This window comes from Castanea sativa, chromosome 5 (assembly GCF_040712315.1).
Source record: "Castanea sativa cultivar Marrone di Chiusa Pesio chromosome 5, ASM4071231v1".
Lineage (NCBI taxonomy): Eukaryota > Viridiplantae > Streptophyta > Magnoliopsida > Fagales > Fagaceae > Castanea > Castanea sativa.
The window spans coordinates 23,553,854-23,574,992 of NC_134017.1; the positions used below are offsets into that span (position 1 = coordinate 23,553,854).

The following is a 21,139-nucleotide window of genomic DNA, read 5'->3' on the forward strand; positions in this document are numbered from 1 at the left end:
ATAACAAATATTTTCCAAATTGTCCAAGCCTTTAAGGCCTGGGCAGTACCAATCTAAAACACCTGTTACTAAAATATTTTCCATATTTTCCAAATTGTTACCACCTGTTACTCATCAATCTATCAATCTGAAACACAGATCTACCAACCATTCTATACATCAAACAAATATCCAGAATCACACAGTAGCCAGCATTACTAAAAATACTTCATATCTTCATAATTCCATATATATATATATATATATATATATATATATATATATATATATATATATATATATATATATATATATAAAGCCATTGAGGCAGCAGATAAGGCAGTAAACTACCAAAGCATTAGGCAATATTCCCAGCAGTATATATAATTAGTTACAATTATGAAATACTATTAAGTATTTCCAAAAAAAGCTTTCCTAAAGCAATAAAGAACTACTCTATTATCTATAGCTCACAAGTCCATAACTTATAAAAAGGAAAGCCTACACTGATGCTAAGTTTTCCTTTTTATAAGCAAGACAAGTTCATGTATAATTAGAAAAGCTACCAAACAACTTCAAAATATATCCAAAAAAACTGCCTCCTTTACAAAATGCGACATTCCTTCCTCCTACAATACAACGGGAAAAAAAATATTTAGCTACAGAATAACCAAAAGGGAAGGATCATATGAACAAAAATTACAAGGGCAGAAACATACCCAATCTGTGATCATTCATCAATACTAATGGTGGTACGAGTACCACCTTTGCTTGAGCAGGAACTAGAACTTGCTGCTGTTGTTGCTTGATTTAAAACTGGAAAAGAAAAAATTGAGACAATGGATTAAATTTTGCTCAAGTATATGACACATTTAATAACACTTAATAGACTAGCAGTTTGGAAGTTGAACATATTACCTAATTCATGAAATTCATCCTCCAAGACCTCAACCTCGTCCTTTGACTTGCGAAAAGAAATTGGGACATGGGCTTGCAGCCAGTTTTGAGCACAAACAAGATTTTGAACCATGAGAGGGGAGAGTGAACTTCTAAATGGATCAAGTATGCGCCCTCCGGTACTAAATGATGATTTAGAAGCAACTGTAGAAACAGTACAACAAGACATCCCTAGTCATTTTGGACAAGACTTGGTACCTATCTGAATTGGCTTTCCACCACCCCAAAATCTCAAACTTCACATCCCTTCTACTCTCACAATTTTCAGCCAAATATCTTTCAATCTCATTGCTACACCCTACAGACTTCTCAGCCTCTAAAAACCGCTCATATCGTGAATTAACCATCGCATATGGATCACTACCACCAATTGTATCACCTTCCATGTGTGTCCTCTCATTCTCACTTGGTACTACCCCATTTGGTGAATCAACCCTAGAGTAAACATCATACAACCTATCCATGGTCTTCCTCACTAAATCAACCATCTCATCAGCCACTGACTCCCCATAAATTTCAGAAAAAGAAAACTTCAAAAACCTCATTTTCTTCCTCGGATCAAGAACCACAGCCACATACAAAAGCTGATTAATTTTATCCCCTTTCCCCTAGTACTTTTCAAATTTAGCTTCCATTTTAGTTGCCATGTTTTTCAAGAGAAGATTTTCAGATTTAATTAAATGAGCAATATTCTCTTGAATCACAAACATCTCATCAAAGAAGGTATTTGAAGTAACATACAATGAACCGGAAAACTTTTTTGTTGCATTGTAAAAAAGTTTCAAGAAACCCATAAATGTCCTACAATTTTTAAAATCAACCCCACAAGGAGCTCCCAAACCACCACTATTTTCCTTGTTCAAAAAGTACGAACAATAGCTATCATCCTCAAAGTCCATTCTTAGGAACACTTTCTCAAATTTTTCAGCAGTATCTAACATGAGATAGGTAGAGTTCCACCTAGTAGGTACATCAAGACTTAGTAAACACTTGGACTCAATACCTAATCTCTCCATAAAACTCCTAAAAATTTGATTTCTATTTGGTGAGGACTTCACATACCTCACCGCTTCACGCACCCTAGCAATGGACGCATAAATTTCTTTCAAACCATCTCCCACAATCAGATTTAGAATATGTGCACAACACCTCATGTGCAAGAACTCATGTTCTAAAACAGTCCCCTTCCAATCTTTAGTTACTGTTTGTAAAAATTTAATGGTAGTGCCATTAGAGGAAGCATTATCAACTGTTAAGGTGAATATGCCATCAACATCCCACTCATGCAAACACATCTCAATCTTCCTACCTATAGTCTCCCCCTATGGTCCTCCACTTGACAAAAATTCAGAATCCTCTTATGCAAGTTCCAATCATCATCAATAAAATGACATGTGAGGGACATATAATTCAGATTTTGAATACTAGTCCATGTGTCCGTAGTAAGGCACACCCTACAACCTTTCAAGGCTTCCCTTAGTTTCTCTCTCTCAACACCATAAATGCCAATCACATCCCTAGCTACAGTTTGACGAGATGGAATTTCCCTAATTTGCAACTTAGGTTGTAAGGTTGTTGAATATTTTTGAAACCCATACCCTTCAACTAGCCTAAAAGGCAACTCATCTATTATAATCATTTCAGCAAGTGCCTTCCTAGAAGCCTCAACAGTAAAGGCTGATGCTACAAGCTGAAACCCTTCCCCCTTGGGTTCAAATGCTAAGGTTTGTTGCCCTTTAAGTGAAACTCTATTAGGGTTCTTAACACATTTTGGTGTATGATTCAATAAATTAGTAGTACCATGTCCCTTACTATTAGCACGATAAGTTTTTTTTGCAATAAAGGCAAACAGCCTTAAATTGACCCTCACTAATCTTTATTTTTTCAAAATGATCCCAAGCAATAGACTTTTTCCTATTACTACCACAATCAACAACTGCCTCACACACCTTGGTTTTATCCTTAGGTTTAGGTGGAAGTGCCTCAGCACTGGTTGGAGTGGCCTTAGGTTTAGCTTGGACAGTAGGATCAACTTGGGCAGTGGGTATTGTTTGGGAAGGGGGTGCATCACTAGAGGTTTCCATAGCCTAAAGACATCAAATTTAAGCATTAGAAAACAACCATAATAAACTATTCCTAAGAAAGATCATTGTAGTTGACCTCTTAAAAGGGAAAAGTCACATACACTACACCTTTGTAGAATAAGAAATATTATTATGCATAAGTATTGTCTTCACAAGTATTGATTTCATTTGACACTTAGTGTTCTGTATCAAGGTATATTACATAGCACTTCATGATTTCATTTTAAATTACATGCATGTTTAAGACTCAAAACAAAACTAAGCACTTATATAACTATAAGCATTTGAAAGAAATTGTCCTTGGCAAAAGTTTTTATATCCATAAACAATAAAGATAAGAGGGACAGGATGTAACTAAATATCGAAATACCTATGAGCACCTTCAGCACAATGACCGAGCAACCTCACTAAATTCTTATGCTGAACACGTCCAATTGCTTCAACTTCAACCTTAAACTCCTTCTCAGCTTGTCCTCTAAAGCAAAAAAAATTACCCCAATTAAGCTTTCTCTACCATAACCCCCACAACACAAAGCACATGAAACACTTGTTCAACATATAATCCATACCTTCAACTCTCAAAGTTATAACAAATCAACAAACAATCAATTAGTTATAATAAGTTCCAATCAATACAATGTTAAAAGTTGAAACTTTTTTTTTTTTTTTTTATAAATATAAATAGTGACAAATTAATTAGTGACAAATTAAAAAACGTGGCTCTAAATCAAATAGGCTCGGTTTATATGTCTCACTTTCCTAGTGCTTAATCTTTGATTACTGATCACTTCTCCAGTATTTTGAGGCTAGGTAGTGTAACTTCAACATACACATCAAGTTGGAAATCACTGTGCTAACTTTGTTGGTGAAGATAGAAAGTAGCTGTAAAGAATCTTTTGTGCTGTATTTGAACCCTTCAACAATTAAATATTTTCCAACCAGACACAATTAGGATTTATCTCTGGTTTTAGTACTGTAGTCTACATTGCCTAATTCCTTCATACTAGCTAAATCAGTATTGCCAAAAGCGTGTTGGCGCTGATCCATCTCTGTTTGATTCCAAAAATTACTTCATAGTGTTGTTTAAGAAATTAGTTCACCTTTAATTGGTATGGTATGTTGGTGTGTGCTGCTAAATGCAAACCAGTTTTTCTCATTGTTTCAGCATGCTAAATGCTAATCAAATTTGGTGTTTTCTAGAGAGGGAAATGCTTATCTTTTTTAATAGTACTATAGTATAAAAAAAACTTTAACAATTGAACTAACTAGACTTTATTTTGTTAAGCTAACTGAACTTATTGTTTCACAAGCCCATAGCTTTGTCATTATCAATAACTTATAGTCTAACATGTAGGAAAACCATAATAAAATGTATGTGATACTATCCCACCATCACCATAAGCTGTCTTAGGAATTAAAAACATTTAATGGATTAAAAACATTTAACCATGTAGGAAAACCATAAGCTGTGTTAGGAATTAAAAACATTTAATTAAAGAGTAGGTCCATGTAGCATAGGTAGTTGTCCCACCATCACCATAGGATTTAATGGATGATAATGACTTTACTTGTAGATGAACGAAAGTCGTATTGAATGTGGTCTATCAACCTATTAAAAAACAAGATTGTAGCTTATCACTTTGGGTGCTAGAGAATATGGGAAAGGCAGGTGTTTTAGAGGTTTAGTGAGAAATAGCGAGGTTCATGGATCAGAGGATTTTTCAAAGGCATTGGGTTCAAAAATTTTGTAGAGGGCTGAATTGGGGCCCTCAAAAATGATCTCAACTTAACTATTAGCCTGAGTATTCAAAAAATTCACCATACAACTAGATGTCAGATGGCTCCAATCAGTTGTGGACATACTCATTCCTCACTTCATATGCTAAGGGTGAGTTTGGTTATCTTTTTTATTTTGAACTTTTTGAAACCTCAAGGGATATGATGCAACGTGAAAACACACTTTTCATGTTTACTACAAGACTGAAAAGCACGAATATTTTTACTCCATCACATTCCTAGTAATTAAAAGGTTAAAATTTTATAACAAAGAAAAAAAAACAAAGAGTGAGCCGAAAAATTAAGTTACTTTTCATATAATTCTAATTAAAACTCACAACCGGATTCATAACATTTAGTTACTTTTCATATAATTCTTATTACAATATCAAAAAATAAATCATTTGAACAAAATCATAAACCTATATCACAGATTCACAAACACAAGATACAGAAAAAGAAGGATGAAAAGGGGAAAAAAATTACCTGATCTGAGACTAGGAAGCCGAGACAGAGAGGTTGAGAAGACGCATGGAGTGCAGAAACTATAAAAAATTTGGACCTTTGATAGTTTGATGTAAAGGAAGGAGTAAAGGACTTGGTTTGTTTCAAAAAATAAAGACAAATTTTGAAATCAGTAGAGACTAGAAAGCAGAAAGAAAAAAGAACTCAAACTTGACCAATTTATAAAAGAGAGAGATGAGGGTTGAGCTTGAGACTTAAGAGAGAGTGAGCCGAGTATGGGTCTGATTTGGGTTTTGATTTGAACTTTGTGAAGTGTTAAGAGAGAGTAGCCGAGACTTGGGCATGGGGAAGTAGCCGAGACTTATGGGTCTGATGAGGGTTGAGCTTGAGACTTAAGAGAGAGTAGCCGAGACTTGGGCATGGGGAAGTGAATCAAGAGATTCATGATGTGAACATTGTGAAGTGTAGCCGAGAGAGGACCATGGACAGATTGTGACTCTATGTAGGCCGGTGTAGCCGAGACTGGACCATGGACCATGGACATGGTAGAGTCTTGAAACCCTAAGAGTAGAGGCATGGGGAAGTGAATTTTTTTTTTGATTTGAAGTGTTGTGCTTGTGTAGCTGTTTGGCCGCTCCAAATCTTCAATGATCAGAGTTTGAAGTTCAGCAGATTTTTTTTTTGAGGCCATGACTCATCAGGGATTCAAGGACCAAGGTAAAGGAGATTGTGTGGTGGAACTTCTCTCAGACTCTCAGCTCTCTGCCTCTCTATGCGTGGAAAGTTGAAAGTTTGAAACAATGTTTGGCATTTTCAAAACCGTGGGAGCAAGTGGTTTTAGGAGCTTTACCACTTCAGCTTTTAGTCCCATCACCTGCCGTGTAGGTCTTAAACAAGTCACTGAAATAGTCTTTTTTGTTTAGTCCAATCAACCCACTTTCCCAAGCTTCAGACTTCACGGGTCTACTGCATGTATATATATATATATATATATATATTTTTTTTTTTCACTTAACTATCGGTCGGGTCGGATTATGCGGGTATTTAACCCCTTAACCCGCCACCCGAACCGATTTTTCGGATTTTATTAGAGGGGGACCCGAATCCGAACCACCATGGACTTCGGGTCCACCCGTTGGGCCTCGGGTCGGTCGGATTCGGACGGGTTGATCGGGTCTTTTACCCGCTGGACAGCCCTACTCATAAGGTAGCTTGGGCACTCTATCCTCATATGGCCAAAACTTTTGCACTCATGGCATTGGATGAGGGGCTTCTCATTCTTACCCTTATTAGAGGATTTAGATGTCCTAGGAGGTTTGCCCTTATCCTTTTTCCTAAACTAAAGAAACTTGATAATCTCATCAGTTATGAAGGTTAGATCCTCATCCTCATCCTTATCTTCATCTTCATCTTCAGAGTTCTCGATATATTCCTCTATACCCTTAAGAGCCAAGTTTTTACTCTTTCCACCTTTTCCCATTGAGCCTAATCCCATCACATAGGTTTGAAGGTTCCCTACAAGCTCAGTCGAAGGAATTTGATCAATGTCCTTTGCTTCTTCAATGGCAGTGATCTTGGCATGGAATCTTTCAAGTAAGAACCTATGGATTTTTCTAACAATTTTGGATTCTACTATAAATTCTCCAAGGTTGAAGGCAGAATTTACAATATCCTTGAGTTTAACATAGAACTCATCAAAGGTCTCATCCTCCTCCATCCTTATTTCTTCAAAACTACTAGTGAGTCTTTGAAGCTTCATAGTCTTCACTGCCTTGGTACCTTCATAGGTGGTCTCAAGAATGGTCCATGCTTCCTTGGCAATTTCTGTGGATGATATTTTCTTGAATTCCTCATTGGTCACCCCACAAAACAAAGCATTCAAGGCCCTACTGTTGAAATTTTCCGCTATGATTGTTGCATCATCCCAATTCATAGGCGATTTCTTTGGCTTAATCAAGTCAACTTCAACAGCTTGTCATACCTGTTCACCTAGAGCCTGCAAAAACACTTTTATACAGACTTTCCAGTACGCATAATTAGTGCCATCAAATAAAGGAGGAATCAAAAGAGATTGTCCACGATCCATGACAACGGGAGTCAAGGATCACACTTAGAAAATTAATCCAATCAGAGTGTACTTGCTCTAATATCACTTGTTGGAAAATTTAGACCCCGGTTGATAGAATTAACAAGTTTTAAACTCAAATTGTTAATTAGATTTATCATGCATAAACTTGTTAAAACAAACAAGCATCAATATCATGTCAAAACTAAGTGCAGTGGAAAAATAAATAAGACAAGATATGATGACCTAGGAAAACTAATGAAACCAATCAGTTTTACAGTAAAAAACCTGGGGGGAAACTTCCCGAAAAGCAATCCACTATAATAAAGAGAAGTTTCAGATCTAGTATAAAACTTTTATCCCTAGACTCTACAATCCCCGTAGATGAACTCACAATAGAAACCTTCTACCACTTCAGAATTTCTGAACTCTTCAATATATGAACACTACTCTTTGATGCACAGATCCCAGTACGTGACTAACCAATTGCGCGGATCCCAGTACGCGACTTCAATCACCAACTAGAGAAGAAGATGTTGGTTGCAAAGTTCTTCACTTCATCAACAATGAAGATCAAGAAGCACTTGGTTACAAAACCCTAAGGGGCAAAGACGCAGTAGCTTCTTTTTGAGAGAATAAGGCTTCAGTCACCTTTTACAATTGTTCTCCTTGTCTTCTCTTATGTGACGGCCTCTAAAATAAGCCTTATATATGCCTAGGGTTGTGAGAAAAGAAACCCTATACAAATACAAAAGCCTGGCCAAAAAATCAAATCTGAAAATTCTGATTTTCGTAACCTCGATAGATACCATCGAGCCTCATTAAACCTCGATAGATAGCTATCTATCGAGAAGCTTACGAGCAGCTATCCAACTTTAGTAAACACCTTTTCTTCACTTGTTTCTTGGTCCAATCTTCATGGCTTTAATACTAGACTTGAACAACATGTTCTTTGAAGTATTAAACACATCCTAGATCTACCCAAATACAAGAAAAGTGCGTTTTGTTAAAGGATTAGCCAATTACATAAAAGAATGACATATGTTCTTATTAAGTGAACCACATATGTCCTAACACTTTATTTCTTAGTTACAATTTAGAAATTAAAAATTACATGGATAAACATTGATCTATCAACCCTTGATCAAAGCTCAGTGGCTATGTTATAAGATGGGAAGATGTTAGGCACCCACCTTGCTCAGTGAAACCAGTCTTCTAGGCTATAGTCGCCAACATTCATATCATATCATATGATACATCATAAATCAATTTGCATGTTAAATTTAATAAGTGTGCATGTGATAAACCCTAATTCCATTTATTAATCATTGCATTTCGATTGAAAAATTAATTCTAGTAAATGTATGTGGATGGTGATATCCTAGATTCAAGGATTTGAGAGAATTATGAAACTTACATGTTTTTCATATTTTGGTTGTGGATTTAAGATCAAAACTAGTGTCATGCGTGAACATGTGATGAAAAACAAAGAACATATGAAGAATACATATGAACATTTAAGAACATTTAAACATATTCAAATAGTTCAAATAATCACTAGCATGATTTAATCTTAAATTAACATTATAGAAACATGGAAAAAAATTTAGGAAAATGGATTATACCTACAAGTAGGATCCACATGACGGAGGAGGAGGCTTTTGGTGAAGGTCCTAAGGGTGGAGTAAAGAAGAAGAACTAGGAGAGGGAGAGTGAGTCTCACTCGATACCTTGAGTCTCAGGAAGACCAAGATATGACAAGACTACTCTATTACACTAAAACTTAAGAAGGGAGAAGAGAGGGTGTTTCTATGTACTTTGGAATGGAGGAGGGGGGTTTATATGGTAGTGGTGGAGAAAATATGAATGAAAGTGCATTTTTAATGAGAGTTGACAAAGGATCAAAGAGAATCATGAACCTAGACCTTATTTCAATATTTGGAGATAGCTAGTACATTAAATGTGGAGGTTGGCGGGAGTGATGAGCAAGCAAAATGACTAAGAATTTAGTTTTTTATGTAGCTCCTGTAACTACGGCTATCTAGACCCAACCGGAGCCTGACAACTCGGCCAAACCGCCTAATGCTAACCCGATTTCGGCCCGAACCGAAGGTCTAGTCAGTCAGCGGCGGGTTTCCATTCTCAAAAACCGACACCGACGGGTCAAGTGGTGGGTTTGCATCTCCAAAACCCGAGCAACCTGAACCCGACCTGAGTTACAAAAAAATCCAGCCAAATCCTGCAAAAACAAGCCAAATCCTGCAAGATCTCGACCAGATCTAGCGAGATCTCAACCAGATCCGACTAGATCTGGTGGGATTTAGCCAGATCCGGCTAAATTCCAGCAATTTCTAGCCAAAAAAAATGCAGATTTCAGGAAAAAAAAATCCAGGTTTCGGTGATATTTTTCCAGGTTCCGGCGAGATTGTCCAGTTTCCGGTGAGATTTCCAGATTCTGGCGACTTTTGTTTCTAGATTTCGATGCCTTTTTTAAATTCCCGCAACCGCCCGATGCTAACCATCACCCAAAACCGAACCGACCAATTTTTCAGGCAGTCGGTTTCAGGTTACTCTACCCTCCACCCGTCACCAACGAGTGGAGTCCGAGTTGGGTCAAAAACCGACCCGGCTCGACCTGTGTATAGCCCTACCTGTAACAACTCGCAAAGCCAAATTCAAACAATCGTACCTTACTTAATTTTGATCGAAATTGTCTTATTCTAGTACTCAAATTGAAGCCTTATATATCTAGTTTCTGAAAAAATTAATCTCACTTACAAATTCAAAATATTCAGAGAGATATCAACGAAAAGGTGAGCATAGGTCATTTGTCATAAAATAGTTTTAGCATAATTAACATTAATATGCCCTATATTAGTTTCCAATTAACATTTATAGGTTACAATCACTTCCATTTCAGGCTTAATAAGTTCCAAATCTACCCCAATTAAAAAAATAATTACACAAATTACTCATTAAATAATTAATATTTGATTATCTAATTAATCAAGTGTGTGCAACCTTACCATAAGATGTAGTCCTAACCAATCAAATTATGACACGTCATTAATTTCAAATTGATTATAATTATAACTAATTGGAATCAACTTTTCATAATCACATATAGCTGGACTCAATTTGTGATAGTGCATCTCGACTTTTAAAACTTGATTTGACGATAACTTTCAATCTGATGGTCCGTTTAAGGCTTCTAGCCAATCAATTTGATTGTTACAACATCAAGATCATTTTGATGAAATGAAATTAATAATCTAGTGGCCACAATTAAGATGCCTATTTCCAAGGTGAAATTACCCTTTTACCTTCCATGTTAGGTTAAATGCAGGTTGCAAAAATGGGGTGTCAACAACAATACACTCCATGTTGTTGAATTTGTTTTCACTTTTTTTTTCTCAAGATGAAACTTACGCTTATGTTTTCATCTAATAAATTCATCTTACTTATTGTTTTCATCCAACCTTTAAACAATCAAACCTTAAAACTATTTACTTTTTTATATAATTTTTTATTACTATTTATTTAATTATTTTGTTTTAATTATTTTAAAAACAATTTAGCTTATATATGAATCTTCATCAAGCCATACATTGCACGGAAATAATACTAGTTATACATAGAGTTAATACATATATCAACTTTATAATTAAAATAATTTCTCATTTATAGGGTATAGTACATTTTATCACCCTCAACTATACTCCAGATTATATATCGCACCCTAAACTTTTTGAATGCACATTTTGCACCCTAAACAATGACCCCTGTTACACTTTGCACCGATGTTAAGTTTGCCATTAACTTGAATGGAAATCTAAAGTTTATGATGCAAAGTGCAATCGAAAATATAATTTAGGGCGGTAGAATCTATGTCATATTTATGTTATTGAAGTATGATTATCGTAGGTTAAACACTCCATGAAAATAGTTATATCATACTAATGGAATTTTATTATAAAATTCTATGATATTTTCATAAGACAACTAAACATTAATATGATATAAAATAAATTAATATGATATTAAGCCCAACTGGTAAAGTCTTTAATGGTTGAATAAGAGATCTGAGGTTCACTCCCTACCTACACAAAAAACTAATTGGTGTTTTGGTCTGATGATAAATAGCTATCATTAAGAGTGGACGTCATAGGTTGACACTTTCTAAAACAAAGTAACAAAAATTATGAATATACAAACAACCAACTTTTTAATCCACATAATAACTAATTCCAATTTACTCTATAGCCTAAATTCTTCATCCCTTAATTTTGTATTACATAATTAATTTAACAAAAACCTCTTTCATGTTTTCGCAACATTACTTGATATTATTACTTTAAAATATTTTGAATATTCTATATAACTTTCCCACAAGAAGCTTACAGTATTATTCGTGCGACGCCCATTATTAGTTGTATCGAATAACATTTATCGGATTTCTTAGGTTGAAATTCTCTTTCTCAATAATAGAAATAAAAAATAATAATAAAAACAATCCTACCATTTAGTCATTTACAACCTGCAAGCACATTTATAGCTTATCTATCAAATGGCTTCACAAAACATGGATAAATAGCTCACAATGGATTAATCGTTATATATCACTAGTAAAAAAAGAATAAAGGATGCTACTTTTCAGCCATGAAAATATAATTTTGGATAACTTTTGGGGATTTGTAGTATTTGGTGCAGGCTAGATGAAGTGACTTCATTTTCTGCAGTAAAATATAAGTTGTTTATAATAAAAGGGCATAACATGGTCAAGAACTTTGTAACTCAACTAGTACATTCTGACGTTTCTAATTTAAAAGTGTAGAGTTAAAATTCTCCCTTCCTGCTGGCTATTGTAACTATAGAATTTATCAACAGAAAAGAAGAAAGAAAAAAGAACGTTATTTTGGGGACAATAGATCGAAGTTTCCTTATTTTATATTTCAACCCTCAGTCTTTGTCTAAGAAGGGCTAAATTACTCAATTTCTCAATCTTGTATCCTATGTCCCGCAATCCTATGCTTTCACAAGCCATGTGTTAAAGATATATTGGGGTATATTATGTATTGGTCCAACTAGCTAGCCCGATTGAGTGTAAAATCCATCTAAGGCAACTATTTTCACACTCCTTCAATCTAATGTGAAGTCCATCTCAGAGCAACTATTTTCACACCATGTTCAAATTTACGAGTCTAACTTAGCCCAAGTGAGGGATACCAATGAGAAGAAGCATTCTATTGACGAAGCCCAAGTGAAGGATACCCATGAGAAGGTAGTAGCTACTTATGCCCAACTCCAGGTCTTATATTCCATGGTATGTGAGTTGGAAAGAAATTAGAAGATTTGAAATGAGGACTAAGTCTATACATATAAGAGTTGAAGAAGAATAAGGATGAGAGAGAGAGAGAGAGAGAGAGAGAGAGAGAGATGGGGGATGGTGAAAGGGTGATCATATTAAAGTTTAGGATGTGAATGAGTTGACTAATGCTTATTCTTCGGTTAAAGATGAGCTAAAAAAAAACTGAAACCGTGACTTAAAGTCAAGTGAAAATTGTGACTTCAAATCACTAGTTTTTTGGATTGTGTAAAGTTGTTCAAAACAATTTGTGGATAATAAGTATTACAAATAAAATAAAAAACAAAGTAATACAATAATCAAGTGCTTTAAGGTACATTTTGTTGGTGCAAGAGACGAAACAACTTGGACTTGCTGGATAGCATGAATCCTAAAACATACTAATATCAATAATCCAAGTGCTTTGAATAAAATAAATAATAAATAGTAATAACAATAATAAAATGCTTCAAGATACATCTTGTTGGTGTAAGAGACAAAACATCTTGATCTTGCTAGATAGCATTAATCCTAAAAACATACTATACAAAATAATCAAAACAACTTTCTATCGCCTTTGGAAATTGAACACCTTGATGGAAACTGCAAAGATGAATGCAAAGAGTACAGCAATCCCAGCAACTACACCTGCAACCACTCCTAGAAAATCATGCTTGAATCCCAAAGAGCTTTTAACATACTCTTTCACTGATTCTTTACTGCCGTCAATCATCAAGTCCTCTATATCTCCAAATTGTGAAGCAACCAATCCATACAAAGTCCAAGCTATTGGACATGCCCAGTAGTTCCATCTCCACCATACAGGAATCCTCTGTTGATTTCCAAGTAGATTAATGAAAGGAAAAGAAAAAATGAAAAAAAGTTAGTAATTGTTAGATATATTTGTACACATGAAAACTTGCACATCAAAAGTGGAAAATACTTACTGGTCGCGGGATTATAAATCCTGAAAATAGATTCCATATTACAAGGAATGAGTTCGCTATTATGGAAGCAATATGGTGGTTTGGTGTCACAGCCACAGTCATCATGCCGTAGAAGGTAAAATATAGCAATGTGAAGTACATGAAAAATAGATACCAAAAGAATTTGGCAACAGTCCATTCGAACCCAATCATTGCATAAACTATGACGCCATAAGATATAGCTTGTGCAAAAATATATGGGAGCTCAATTGCAGCCTGTGACAAAGACACTAAGTTGCATTAACATACATAGTTATTGTATACTAATACTGTAAATTTATATAGGTTAAGCTTGCAAGATGTGACTCTAGTTACCTGTGCAAATGCATATGGCAATGCAGAATACATTCCAGCAGCTCTTTCTCTGTAGAAGACAGTTCGTTCAATTGCCACTACAGGCTGCACTGACATAGAATTTTGGACACCAAGGAAAAGAACAGCAGCATACATGGAACCCATTGCATTTGCTACATCTTGTTGCCTCTCGCTGCAATTTGAATCTTAAAGGTATTAAAATGTAGTAGTAAACCAATGGATCGTTCAAAATTTCGCAAAGTTTTGTAATTTGTAGCAGTAACTTACGTCTTGGTACCAAGGTCCCAAAAAATTGTCCCAAATGTCAATGCTATGAAAATTGTGAACATAAATCTCACGGCAGTGTATGATGGGTTGCGCCAATAGGACCAGCGTTGCTTCCACAAGCAAGCCATGCATTGAGTGAAAAATGGTTGTGCATATTGGGTTGGGAAATAGAGTTCTTTTTTATTAGGAGTAGGCTTGCTCAACTCTTGAATCAATGCCTTGTTTCTCCTAATGAATATACCACACAGTCAATAGAAGTTTTAGCCTTAAATTCAAAGAACATGACTACAAAACAAGAACTTATTTATACGTTGCCCAGATGGTAGAATTGTTTTTCAGTCTTATAAAGCATTTAATATAACATTGAACATACCTGTACAACTCTGAGTTTTTGTACACATTAGTAAAATCCACACCCAAAGTTATTTCCTCTGCTGAAGATGAAACTTCCAACATCCAAGTTGCTGGATTGTAACCATCTTTAATTTTTTTGACTCCTTCAATACTCTAGAAGCGAAGGAAAGGTATATGCATTAGGAAATATACAACATAGACAAAGATTTATGGCTGTTGGATGTTTGCAGTTTTGATCTTCAAAGAATCCTACCTCAAAATACTTTATAAGATGGCTTGAGTGGTGTCCCAATGGCCCAACGTATATCTCTTGTCCTCCACGTTTCATTAGAAAAAGCTGCATATACATGTTACATATGTGTCATACTCAAATCTAGAAGAAAACCAAGTTAACCAACACATTTGCACCTAGCCTATTGATAGTTAATAGTCCTTACCTCATCAAAAGCTTCGAATATGTCAATGCTTGGTTGATGGATGGTGCACACAACTGTTCTTCCAGTGTCCACTGTGTTCCTAACTGCTCTCATAACAATTGCAGCAGCTCTTGCATCTAGACCTGAAGTTGGCTCATCCATGAATATTATGGAGGGGTTTGCCACAAGCTCAACTGCGATAGTGAGCCTCTTGCGTTGCTCAGTAGAGAGACCATTCACGCCAGGCAACCCAACTAGTGCATTCCTCAATGGCTTTAGCTCCACAAGCTCCATGACTTCCTCAATGAACATCTGTAACCGTTTGTTAGAACCATGAATCAGGATTTTTGGTAGTGATATAATAGTCAAGATCTTTATTGCAAACCCAAACATCTTCTTTATGGAATCATGCTTAACAATTGACAATAGAATCTGATTTATTGAGCTCAATCAATTGCACTAAAGAAAGTAGGAAAAAATGCAAATAGAAAAACCATGAAGCTAAGTGACCTTTTAGATACCAACCTTTCTGGTTTCTAAATCAACTTCGGAGGATAAGCGGAGCCATGCTGAGTAAAGCAAGGACTCATACACAGTAACTTGAGGAGAATGAATGTCATTTTGCTCACAGTACCCAGAAATTCGAGCAAATGTTTCCTGGTTCTTTGGGAATCCTGATATTGTGATGTTCCCTTCAATATATCCACCAGTTTTCCTACCAGCCAACACATCCATCAAAGTTGTTTTACCAGCACCACTAACACCCATCAGAGCTGTGAGAACACCTGGCCTAAAAGCACCACTCACACCCTTCAAAAGCATCAATTTATCCTCAGTAACACCCTGGCTCATCATTTCCTGTAAGATTAATCAAAATAGTCAAGTCTCAAGTTTCTGCTTTTGGGAAAATATTATTGAAAGACTACAAGAAATTTTTTCAATTTAAGATATTTATGACTTGAGTTACCTGTGGCATGTCAACAGAGTATATAATATCATCAAATGTGATAGAATGTTGATCAAATGGAAGAACCATTCCTCTTTTCCCATTAGTATTGGCGTTAATTTCAGCTCCTGACCTTGCAGATGAGCTACTTATCCTCCTACTCTCTGCACGTCCATTAACTTTAGATGGAAACTAAAAGGCAATAAAACTTTGATACTCACAAGATACAATACACTATATTTGCAACATTTTACCTATGTGGGAATGGTGACTTGAGCTGTTTCCTCTGAGTGTTAACTGTATGCCTTCTCCTGTCCTCTGCCCTTGTTCATTACTTTCTGGTTCATCTGATTTTACAGTTTGTGTCTTTCCAATTGCTGCACAACAAATGGTACATCATTAACAAAAGTGCTCCTAAATTTATACAAAGTATAACGGAAAAGGTGGAGATACCCACGGTTAAGATAAGTAAGAGCCAGAGTGAAAATGATGTTGAAAACTAGTAAGAATCCAACTAGTGCTCCTATGCCAATCCAATACCAATATGCTTGAGTGGGGAATGCACGAGACTTCAAAACTGAAATTCCCAGTTCTTCTGTTGTGCTACCCTATATTATTGCAATTTAATCAAGCATTAGCTTGTTATTAACAGGAAGATAGCATAAATTTTCAAATGCATAGTCAAGAAGTTACATTTTTCCAGTTTCCGCCCAGGAACTCATTCACCACTATTGCATTTTGCCCATACATCAAAGGTGATATCCAGTAGCCCCATATCCACCATTTCTTTATATCATCTGAAGAAGTAAGTCAACAGATGAAAAGGCAGTTCTTAAAGGTATAGTGTAACAAACTGAAAAAAGGTTTAAATAAATTTCTCAGTTTAGTATATTGTTACCTTTGGTAAGTATAAAGCCACCTAAGGCAAAAAGTAAGAGTAGTACAAAGGCCCCAAAAGTGTTGGCGATAATCATGTTTCTACCCATTGCTGCAATAGCTCGGAATAAGGCAGAAGACATTTGGTTTACAAGTAAGAGCAAAAGGTATTGTTTAAAAAACCTGCAATATGTACATTTGAACATATTGATTAGAATATAACACACAAGCTAAACCAATATCTAAATGAGCTACAATATTATTATAATTACCTTCCAGGACTCGGATCAAATCCAATGACATAATAGGTCATAAATACCCAAACACCAACTTCTAAAAATGTTACTGGAATCTTGAGTATCCATGTTGGAAGAGCATATACCCAAGAAGGATAGAAGAGGAGATCCCTTTGCTTGTAAAAGACAGGAAGCTTTACAATCGTCATTGAAATCTCAGCCATTCCATTAAACATAATTGTAATCACAGTGAAGAACAAAGCATTCGTATAAATTCCTCCATCGTTTACTGAATCACGAGGCATCTTTGTCCGTAGGAAAATTGTCATTGCAATCAGTCCCATTAGAAAAAGCTGAAAGCACAAAAAACAAACAAACAAACAAACAAAAGATCAAAATCAAAATCCTACTAAATGGAAATAAATCAAGAGTCAAAAATTAAGTTTTAAACTCACTTGTGAAAGCTTGAAGATATAAACAAATGAATTCCTTTTCATCAGCAAGTATTCTCTTGAGAAATTAGCTTTTAACAACTCCTTCTTGTTAACACCATACTTGTTGGTTGTCAAAGCAGCTGGGTGACTTTTACTCTTGTCATATGGAACTGAAAGTTCATCTCCTATACTCCTGCCAGTATGGAATGAATGGAGTGCCACAGCAAATTCCTCAACTGTAACATAACTGTAAGGCACATCTTTGCGTGCCCAGTACTGCTCCTGATCTTTCCTTGATGTCACCTATCATAATCACAGATAATACAGATGAGAACTCCACATGTAAGGCTCATCCTTAAGTTTTTTATTAGTATGGATGAGATAAAAAAAGAATATATTTACACTAACCTCTTGCAAGAAATCAGCCACTCCTTTTCTGTCCGGACATTTAAAACCCATGGATTCAAAAAAGTCAAGAACTAGCTCTCGGGGACCTTGGTACACAATGCAGCCATCAGAGAGGAGAATAATGTCATCAAAAAGATTATATGTCTCTGGTGCTGGCTGCAGTAGAGAGATGACGGCTGTTCCATCAAGAATGTGAACATATTGCTTGAGTGAATTCACAATTTGAAAAGTTGTCGAACTGTCCAATCCAGTTGATATTTCATCCATAAACAATGCCTTTGCTGGTCCAACCAACATCTCCCCTATAATTTGAATCAATATAGATTAGCATACATCCAATTTCATATCAACTAAACTGAATTCTATTTGCTATTGATTCGATATACCTGTTGTAACACGCTTCCTTTGTCCACCAGAAATACCCCTTATCATTTCATCTCCTACCATGGTATCAGCACACACATCTAAACCCAAAACCTGTATATTTGAAGCAAATGAAAGAAACAAACGCATATTATGTTTACTGTGTCTTAATAGTCATAAGCCTATGCCAAAACGGGCAATGTTACCTTTAATGTATAATCTGTCACCACTGTTGCCTCTTGGCCTTCAGTTGTGGCAGCCTGATATATTAGAAGTCAATAAACAAAAGAAAGCCACAATCACTCACTTGAATAAGTTATCTTACGAATAAAATTAAAGATGCTACTCAATCCAAAACTGAACATAAATAATCAACTATAATATGAATTATGCCAAAGATTACAGTTGCAACCATTATTATTATTTTTGGAATCTCAATTATTAAATGAGGTCCAGATACAGTTTCCTCAGAAGGGAAAAACTAATACTATCAATTTCTCGATAAGCTAAAGATATAAATTATTGGTCAATAGCTTTTGCCTCACCTTCATGTAGATATCAATATCTGGATCTGGCTTGATATTTGCCTCTTTTTCTCTTCTGGACAACTCTGCTAGCATATCTGCAGTTTTCCAAAGCAACGGTCAATCTTTCCTAATATTACATAATACTCATGACAGTTCATCTAGAAATTTATATTGAAGGAAATCTATAAAATAAGTGATCCCATAATTAATCAACTGACCATAGCGTGATCCGACCCCTTGGCACCTTGCAGAGAAGCCCAGGGTCTCTCTTACAGTCATTTCTCCAATATGGAGATCATATTGACTGATATAGGCAGCAGTTCTCTGGGGTACAAACTCATTCATGCCATGGCCATTGTAAGTCACCCTCCCAGACAACTGAAGAAGAATTTTGTATTTTTTTCTTTTAATTAGAGATCATACTAAAGATTTAAATATAGTAAAGAATTGCAAATTCAAGGAAGAGTTGAAGCTGAAATCAAATTATTTTCACCTTTAGATCGGGGTCAAGCTTTCCGGCCAAAGCCAACAAGAGTGTTGTCTTGCCAGAACTTGGAGGACCCAATAGCAATGTCATTCTGCAAAATACATATGCAGAAAATAAAAATGGATTCCCAGAAACTAACTGTAAACATCCAGAGTCCAATGCATATTATAGCTGAGGTTGATTTCTCACCTTCTAGGCTTGATGATTCCACTAACATCTTGTAGGATAGACAAGTGTTTCTTTTTACTTGGAAGAATATGGAGAAAATTTAAAAAACCCTGCGCACAGTGAAAAGTAAATTCAATAACAACTTAACAGAAACACTTCGAAAGCAAAATTGTGTAACTGACTAGTACATATTTTGCTGATGGTTACCTCTACAATATTAACACTGAAGTTAAGGAATGTAGGCAAAGCTCTGCCACCCACATGTACCTCTGCCTCAACACTTACGTGCTCAAATCGTACTTCAATTGTTGGAAGATCAATTCCAACTCTAATTAAATTCAATGAAACCAGAGAAATTAAAATCCATTACAGTACAAACCAAACTATATGTGAAAATTTTGAAGCATAAATTGGCAGAACTCTTACCTATCTATCCGGTTCCTGACCTTCATCAAGAACTTCTCATTGTCCTCTTCAGCTACTTTCACTAACCTCTCAAGCAATTGCTTCCTTTCTTCAAATCCAAGACTTTCTATATTGATTTCATTAGCCTCACCTTTTGAGGTAGTTAATATACCTTTTCTTAGACGATCAAACGTAGGAAGCTTTTCAAGGGCAGCCCATTTGAGAGCTTCTTCATCGTCTTCTTCACGTGAAGACCTGTTGAAAATTTCCACAGCGTTGTTCCTCCATAGGGAAGAACTATTCACTCTTAAACTATTACTAGCCCTGTAAATGTCACCCCCTTCCATTACAACCAACAGCCAAAACCCACTAAGTCCCCCCAGAAATATATATATATATATATATATATATATATATATATATATTTCTTCAGAATTCAATTCAATGTGTGTAAATGTTCAAACTTTATGGCTAAAACCAAAGACTGGAACTCTATAGCAATAACTGCAAAAGCCCACCAAAATCCAGAAAGAGTTTTTATTTTCTCTGTATGTTGGTTTGGAACAATAAACAGATGATCAAACTCTTTATGCTTTTTTTTTCCCTGTATGTTGGTTTGGAACTTGTCCCAACAATGGTCATGAAGAAACATTATTGGTGACAAATATATAGAGGACATGGAAGTGTGCAAGTTTCTTAGGATATTTTATAAAAACTGGAGCGCGGAAAATCATGCGTTGAAAGGTAAAATGTTCAATTAAAGTGGCACCTTTGGTCCACGGACTTTTTTTTGGTCGATGGACTCGAAAAATAAGTGCCACTTATTTTGAATACGTTTTTCGTAAACTCCAAATACATACATTCTTCTTTTCAAAAAAAATATATATACATTCTTGCGTACCCAACTTATAATTAGCAATTTAATTACTAGTATTTCACTAATTAACATACAAATCTTGGATAAACGGTTATTGGTTTTTTTCCCCTTACAAAACCCAACTTAGAGTATCCACAGCAGTGGAGCTAAAAAATTAACTTTTTAGCTTCACCAAAAGTTACTTTATCTATTTTACCTATACATATCTACACACATGCTGCAGCAGTGGATCTATATTAACTTTTAACACAATAAAATAATATAAACATTACAATAAAATAATATATCTTCAACAATAAAATAATATATCCCACCACTCAAAAAACATTCACAACACCAACCACAACCACTTTTACCATCAGCCACCGTCACAACCACCACCACCACCACCAGTCCACAGCAAC

The 21,139-nt window shown here is 35.6% G+C and overlaps 1 protein-coding gene and 1 pseudogene across 1 annotated transcript; both read right to left on the reverse strand.

The window, feature by feature from the left end:
* Nucleotides 1-248: 248 nt before the first annotated feature.
* On the reverse strand, nt 249-3,020 carry LOC142637140 (zinc finger BED domain-containing protein RICESLEEPER 2-like; annotated as a pseudogene).
* A 10,005-nt stretch (nt 3,021-13,025) lies between these two features.
* Nucleotides 13,026-20,511, reverse strand: LOC142636164 (pleiotropic drug resistance protein 1-like). The gene is made up of 24 exons (XM_075810275.1): nt 19,880-20,511; nt 19,661-19,781; nt 19,475-19,563; nt 19,292-19,376; nt 19,017-19,176; nt 18,817-18,893; nt 18,478-18,531; nt 18,295-18,385; nt 17,909-18,210; nt 17,522-17,803; nt 17,103-17,419; nt 16,853-17,013; nt 16,648-16,751; nt 16,412-16,562; nt 16,209-16,331; nt 15,976-16,118; nt 15,534-15,866; nt 15,030-15,320; nt 14,846-14,929; nt 14,612-14,745; nt 14,239-14,466; nt 13,972-14,143; nt 13,618-13,872; nt 13,026-13,502 (listed from the first exon to the last, which is right to left on the reverse strand). The coding sequence occupies exons 1-24, from the start codon at nt 20,203-20,205 to the stop codon at nt 13,239-13,241; spliced, it is 4,347 nt and encodes a 1,448-aa protein (XP_075666390.1). The 5' UTR covers nt 20,206-20,511; the 3' UTR covers nt 13,026-13,238.
* Between the last annotated feature and the right edge of the window lie 628 nt (nt 20,512-21,139).

Bases quoted from the DNA above. Each gene is read 5' to 3' on its own strand.
- LOC142636164 (XM_075810275.1), bottom strand. From the start codon at position 20,205: ATGGAAGGGGGTGACATTTACAGGGCTAGTAATAGTTTAAGAGTGAAT. The intron at 15,867-15,975 runs GTAACTCAAGTC...TTAATCTTACAG, and splicing joins ACTCTGTTGACATGCCACAG to GAAATGATGAGCCAGGGTGT. The intron at 15,321-15,533 runs GTTGGTATCTAA...AAACGGTTACAG, and splicing joins TTGATTTAGAAACCAGAAAG to ATGTTCATTGAGGAAGTCAT.